The 7,563-nt window shown below is 35.6% G+C and overlaps 1 protein-coding gene across 1 annotated transcript in view; it reads left to right on the plus strand.

The window, feature by feature from the left end:
• The window catches only part of epg5 (ectopic P-granules autophagy protein 5 homolog (C. elegans)), a 32,200-nt gene extending 30,378 nt beyond the window's left edge, over window positions 1–1,822 (plus strand). The window contains exon 45 of the mRNA XM_058776652.1: window positions 168–1,822. Coding sequence (XP_058632635.1) covers window positions 168–350 — 183 coding nt within the window. The 3' untranslated portion in view covers window positions 351–1,822. The remainder of the gene's footprint in view (window positions 1–167) is intronic.
• The last annotated feature ends 5,741 nt before the right edge of the window (window positions 1,823–7,563 follow it).

The raw sequence follows: 7,563 nt of genomic DNA on the forward strand, positions 1-7,563 counted from the left end.
TTTCTGTTTTTAGGTCAATGTTGAATTTGAAAAATTGCATTGAAATTTCGAAAAAAATAGATGGTTAGATGTGGATATGCTTTAGATATTTGATGATGATTTGTTATTATACAAACAAATTTCTGGTAAATTGTGCTGTAACTTGAATGAATGCTCTCTTTTTTCAGGCTTTATCTGTACTGGAGCAAATGCCAAGTAATAAGCAGTATTCAGAGCTGCATGTGTCTGTGAACCAGGCCATTCAATTCATCAAGTACCCAGGTCATGGCTTGCGTGACAGCAACCGTCTTTTGACCCTGCTAGTCAATGCACTCTACACTGACCTTAATTACCTAGACATCATCCGTTAGCTATAACCTCAAAACAAGAGTCGACTCCTGCTGTCAAGCTCTGTGAAGCCCACCAAAAACTCCTGGAGAACAGATCTAACTCCAGGTGAGATGAAGGTGTTTTCTGGGAAAGGACAGAATTGGGAGGAATGCATTAAATCATGGGTTTAGACACTGAAGCAGTGGTCATTTTTTTAAGCTGTGCATAAGGTTATAAAACACAACGCTAATATCACACTTTCCCCTCTTTTTTCTTAAAATGTATCCTTTAAAGTATCCAAATCTTCTGTGTTTCAGACCAGAAATAACACACAAACATGTCCACACAGTTCATGGTCTCATTACAATATTATATTCATTTATATAATTTATTTTAGAGTGGTGAGGATTTTATGATATATGTATGAGGATGTTTTAGACCTCCCATGTTGGGGGAGTTTTGGATGATAATCCACTGAATTGCAGTGTAAATATACCTCATAGCATGATTTTGATTGATTTTCACAACAAATATTCTGGTGAATTTACAAAATATTATTTTTGATTTTGTTTTCTTAACAATAGATGTTTTTGTAATGTGCTTTTTACAAAGTACATTCTTTATGAGCTCATGCAAATAAACCGATAATGGCTGGACATCTACATTTCAATGTGAAGAAGTGAATTTTTTAGAGACAAATATCTTTCTCACTGCATTTATTATTTGTATGGAGACCAACAATGTCCAAACAAGATGAACAGCTCCAGCATGTGATCTGCCTGATAAGTGCACTTAGTTTTTTTTTAATTATTATTATTAACAGAAGTGCTCCCTTAAAAGATGTTTTCAATTGACATCACGCATTCCTTTCCTCTTTTTAAAACTTTCTGTTGCTCCATAGCAAGATGGATGGTATTATATTATATAGGCATATGAAATTTAATGAATGTGCTTGCTGCTGTATTTGCTTGGATGCATAGAGCTAATTTCAGAACTAATATTAATTTGAATTAGAGAAAATCTATTTCTGTGCTGCACTATTGCCAGCATGGTATGTCTATATTTGGTTGTAGTTTTATTGACTTGAGATTATAGGTCAGCCCTTCTGGGGTTTCACTGCATGCTTTTATAATACAGTCAATGGTCATTTTCTATACTTCCTCATACCACAGCATTCACTGGTTTCCATAATATTGCAGCATAAACATGTTGTGCATTGAATTTGTGATAATTCTAACTGTTTAGATCCTGCCTAGGCAAACAGATGTGCTTAAACGTAGCCGTAATCAAATCCCAAAATACAATTAACATGATGTGCATATTGTTAATGTTGTATAGAACATGACTTGCCTTAAGTTGTGTTTTCATTGTAATATTATTTCCTCTTGTGCCATAATTTTCTGTCATCCGTTACAAAATACAGTGTCAAATTATATGTCGTGTACATGGAAATGTAAATGATAATCAAAGTCAATAATACCTAAAATCAAAGGAAAAGTGTGTATGTGATTTCCTCATGTGAAAAGTTTCTTGCTTTTAAAACAAGATGTTTATTAAGAAGTATTATTAAATAATCATAAATATTGACCTAAAAACATTTATCTGCACAGTGTTGCCCCCAAAACTCCTAGAAGTAGGACTATAAGTGAAGGCCATATTAATGTGACAAAATAGTATCGGTCAGTCTTAGGCTTCTTAGGCTGTGACAAGTGTAAGACAGAATTCACATCCCAGGATATGGCAGTTGCCATGGCGATCTCATCCACCTTAATAGATGGTACAGAGGGAGTGTTATCAGGGTGCCCAGACAGCAGATGGGAGACTGAGATGTGGCATGCCGGTGTCTTTTCCTATGTTTAGCCGTTTATACATTCTGTCACATCTGAGCCAGAACGACACGCTGGAGTATCTGTGAATAGTAGCTGTGCAGCAGCATGCATGCACATATTAAAGAAGTAAACAAAAGAGAATAAAAAAATGCATATTCTGTGAGTTGTGCATCAACTCCCTATGGGTTGGCACTAGTGGTAACATGTAAGATTTGAAGTTTGCTATAACCCAAAGATGTTTTCATCCTCAAAAGCATGTTGATACAATTGGATAGCAGCTTATGGTGCTCTGACCGTGTGCCATCAACTTGTGAAGCTTATGTCTAACGCAGTGCCAGCTGGAATTCTGATGCTTCTCCCACAGTCTACCACATTTAATTACATATCTCACTTTATTTATTTATTTTTCCCAGTCCTGTTATATAAAAACAGCACTTTTTTATGAATGGTAAATGACCACTTATTCTAGGTTTAGTAAGGGCAGCACCACCGGTCAACAACAGTGCAACATATTACTAAATGCTCAAACAAAACAATTTTTTTAAATTAATTAATAAATATGTACATTTTACTCAACCATTCAAATGTTTGGGTTCAGTAAAATTTTGTTTGTTTTTTCATAACCAAGGCTGCATTTATTTGATAAAACTGTAAAATGTACTGGTAACACTTTAATATAGGGACCAATTCTTACTATTAACAAGTTGCTTATTACCATGCCTATATTGGCTGTTTATTAGTACTTATAAAGCACATATTCTGCATAACCATATTCTACATCCCTAATCCTACCTAATACCTGAACTTAACAACTACCTTATTAACTATTTTAATGGTTAATGGTTTGTTAATACTGAGAATTGCACCTTAAAATAAAGTGTGACTTATGTACTTTATTCCTGTGATGCAAAATTGAATTTTCAGCAGTCATTATTCCAGTCTTTAGTGTCACGTGATCCTTCAGAAATCATTCTAATATGTGACCCTGGACAAAACAATCAGTCATAAGGGTCATTTTTTTGAAATTGAGATTTATACAACATGGTTTGTTAAGATAGGACAATATTTGGCCGAGATACAAGTATTTGAATATCTGGAATCTGAGGGTGCAAAAAAATCGAAATATTGAGAAAATCTCAATTAAAGTTGTCCAAATAAAGTTCTTAGCAATGCATATTACTAATAAAAAATTAAGTTTTCATATATTTACGGTAGGAAATTTACAAAATATCTTCATGGAACATGATCTCTACTTAATAATAATAATTTTGACCCATACAATGTATTGTTGGTTATTGCCACCAATATACCCGTTCTACTTATGACTGGTTTTGTGGTCCAGGGTCATATATGCTAATTTGCTGCTCAATAAACATAACCACAATAAAATTGTAAATCATTAAACTTAGTAATAATAAGCATTATTACATTTAAAACTGATGATGATCTAAGACAGGGGTCACCAAACTTGATCCTGGAGGGTCGGTGTCCTGCAGAGTTTAACTCCAACTTGCCTCAACACACCTGCCTGTAAGTTTCAAGTATACCTAATAAGACATTGATTAGCCACTTCAGGTGTGTTTGATTAGGGTTGGAACTAAACTCTGCAGGACACCGGCCCTCCAGGACCATGTCTGGTGACCCCTGATCTAAGATAATTCTAAAAGGTTGGCGTCTGTCTAAATTCAAAGTTTCATCCAAATATCATTCATATAGCGAAATGCTCAAATTTTATCTTATGATACAGTTAGTTTTCTTTCTTGCTCTGGCTGTCTGGCTACTCTTCAGTGTTTGTAATACACCAGGGCTACAGTGTAAGAGGCGCATTGGTCTTTTTCCCTTCTCTCTAGAGTGTTAGTGGTGAAGGCAAGCTGCGAGTCTGTGCGGCTGTCTGAGGTGCAAGCAGCTGAGACTTGAATAAATTGACCTCATCCTAACCCAAAGATACTCTTGCTGTAGTCTGAACAGCCATAGTCTCTATTTACCTTATTTCACCCTGGTTCTGTCCCATTTTAGACCAAGCCTGTGGCACAGAAAGATGTCTGACACAGCGGATACAGAGTTTGGTCTCTGTATTAACATTCATTAGCCTCTAACAACTGAATTTGGGCTTTTGTTGGTTTAGGGTGAAATTTGTGATTATGAATATTTGCTATTATGTTTGAACCCTTATAAAGGCCATTATTGGGGTTCTTCTGACATATACACAGAATCATATTTTGTAGAGACATATAAAGACTTTTGACTGGTAAATATCCAGTATATTATAGAAACAATAAATCCTGCTCTGAAAACTGGGCGAGTGCTGGCGGTGCATTGCACTTACACGGGAGATCCTATCTGCAATACAGCACTAATGAAACACATGACTTATGAGGATTAACTGCCAGTTGTTAGTGATGGATCTCTTTTAATATATCAGCCAACATTAGTTACCATATTTCCATTACTAATTCTGAGAAGATTTGTTAAGAAAAATCTTCCTTCTATGGGTATTCAAAACTCTCTTTGTAGACTTGTTTCTCACTGATCATCTTATTGAGTGTATTGAATGAAAGTTTTACAGTGTTGGAAAAGCAGTGCAGTCCAGTGAGCCTGAACAGGAGCAGAGAGTCTGAGTCATAGTGCTGTTTTACCAGAGGGAAAACGCCATGAGAGCGAGAACATGGCTCAGAATTTCCATTAGCAATTATGGGAAGTCCACTCTATATGACACTATATATGTATGTATATATATACACATATATTCAAAATTAAGGAAATTTCTCTGGCATTTCTTTCTTTTTGTTGTATCGAAAACGTGACGAACCGTGACACCACTGTATCGTATCGAACCGAACCAAGAATTTTGTGAACTGTTACACCCCTAATATATATATATATATACTTTCTTACTTGAGTATATTACTGTATAACTTGGTGTTAAGTATACAGTCAAATGACCTGATTAGTACTGTATAGCATGAAGATGTGACACTTCTTAATAATAACATATACATGCTATGACTGTTTGATTTCATAAATCCCTAAGAGCCATCAAATAAGGGGGTCTCCATTACAATTTGTTATATGAGCAGACACTCGCCTCATAGAAACAGAATGTTCTACTATAAATGTATTTTGAAACAGATATTCTGTTGCCCACTTATATTTACAGCTGGAAAATACCAGCATCAAAGATAGCACCAGTTGTGTCATCGGCTCGTTTCTGTTCACTTCTGAGATGAACAGATTTCAGTCACATCTGCTGGCTAGAAAACAAGCAGGATTTTGTATTTGTGTGTTTATTTCTCGTTGGCTTGATAATGACAGGGACAAGAGTCTCTTACGTCCCTGCGGCACCACATTTTCAGCTGAATCATGCTAATAGATGTCATGCTAACCTTTAGGTCTGCAGCCCACAGAACTGTCTGAGTGATGACTAGCTATACTTCACAAATGTCAAAAAGTATTTTTTTATGTGCAAGTGTTACATCTCTTCTCAGGAAATATTAGATATTTATGTTAATTAAATAGGATTTGCTTTAATGGTATATTGACTGGTTAATTTAAACGAGGTATTATAATATTTACATAGGAATCTTTTATTATCAATGTTTTTTTTTTTTAAGTTTTTAAGATTGTTATTCAGATTATTCAGAATAACATTAAGTTTATTCTATTCTGAATGACTGATTTAAATATAAGGATCATTTTTGGTCCAAGGACAGCTGTGGACTATAGGGGTGTAACGGTTATCTGTAAAAAATCAAACCGTACCATTCTCTACCCACTGTTTGGCACGTGGTTCAACTTAAATCTGACAGTACATCTAAAAATAACAACACATAAAACAGACTGAGGATTAATCTTCAATTTATACAGTCAAATATGCAATGTTATTTTACATTTGATTACTTTATTCAATTTCAGTACCTAAAAACTACACTGTAAAAAAAAAAGTTGAGCAGCAGATTTTTGAGTTTGCTCAACGTATTTTTGTGGGAGATTCTCAAATTTTTGTTGTATAAACTTAAAACAACAAATTGAGAAAACTCAAAAATCTGCTGAAGCTGGTTGCCTTAATTTTAAGTTGGCTCAACTTTTTTTTTTTACAGTGTAATGTTCAACCTACCTAAAATCACTGTTTATTTTATTTGTATTTTTACTCTATTGTATTTGTTTGTGCTGTTGCTTGTTGTTAGATTACTTGTTAATATCTTCTTTATTTTTATTGTACAGTATATTTTCTTCCCTAAACATAGCACATACTGTACCGTACTGAAACAATGACTCTAAAACCTTGACACAAACCGACCCGTGAGTAATTTGAACCGTTAGACCCCTAGTGGACACTATTCACCTTTACTTTATGGAAAAAAACAGCTTGGACATTCTACTAAATAACTCCTTTTGTGCTCCACAGTAGAAAGAAAGGCATATGAATTTGGAACAACATGAGAATAAGAAAAGCAGACAGATGTTTCATTTTTAGCTGGACTGTCCCTTTAAGAGTTGATAAAATGTAGTTAACCTACAGCAGAGAACATCATCAGTTACACTAAACTGTCATCTCTAATCTCCCTAATGAAACAGACTTTTGTTTCGTATTGTTCTTATTGACAGATGTCAGTGGTATCAGAAGACACTGACAGAGGCGTAGTGATATTGACGCGCTGTCTAGCTCAGGGTCCAGTTGTCATGGCAACCATTATGCTGTCTGGTGTTGAAGTACATTTTGTGTGTGAAATTTGTTCTGTTACCCAGTGTTCAAACACAGTGTGCTGTCTCTCTCTCTCTATCTCTCTGCTCCCCATTTGTACAGACGGTGTTCCCACTATGCATGAACACAGAATGACGTACATTGTGTCCTACAGGTGCAATTGTGTCCAGAAAGAAATAGTTTTTGCAAAAGAAAGCCTCCACTTATGTATATGCCACCCCTGCAGCGCAAGAAATCATTCAGTTAGACGTGTGTGGGATTTTATTTATTTATTTGTTTATTAAGTCATTCAGCCGTTTAGTCATGTGCAGAGCTGAAGAGGTGGATGGACAGTGGAGGTACAGTCTGTAGGGCCGGTTACCATGAAGATGCTTATCTAGCTGTGGGTTGGGGGTATTTCTAGATGCTGTGGTGCCTTTAGGGGAGTCCTGGACTGGCCAGGACTTCCATGACAGATAATTTGCTTGTGACAAGCAAACTGCACCTGTGTTATATCCTTAACTGCCATTACAACTTGCAATTAAATAATAATTATAATAATAAAGAAAACAAGTATTTAACTCAGAGCCATCTTCGCATACTGCACATAAGGGGTTAAATGATTGTTAAGTCACTGCACTTAAGTTGTCACCTGTGGGAGGTTCTGAGTCACTCAATCATTTACATTTCTCCTCCACACTCAAGTGCTGTGATGATTCAGGTGCACTTATTCCCATCAGTCCA

Source organism: Onychostoma macrolepis, chromosome 05 (genome assembly GCF_012432095.1).
Source record: "Onychostoma macrolepis isolate SWU-2019 chromosome 05, ASM1243209v1, whole genome shotgun sequence".
Lineage (NCBI taxonomy): Eukaryota > Metazoa > Chordata > Actinopteri > Cypriniformes > Cyprinidae > Onychostoma > Onychostoma macrolepis.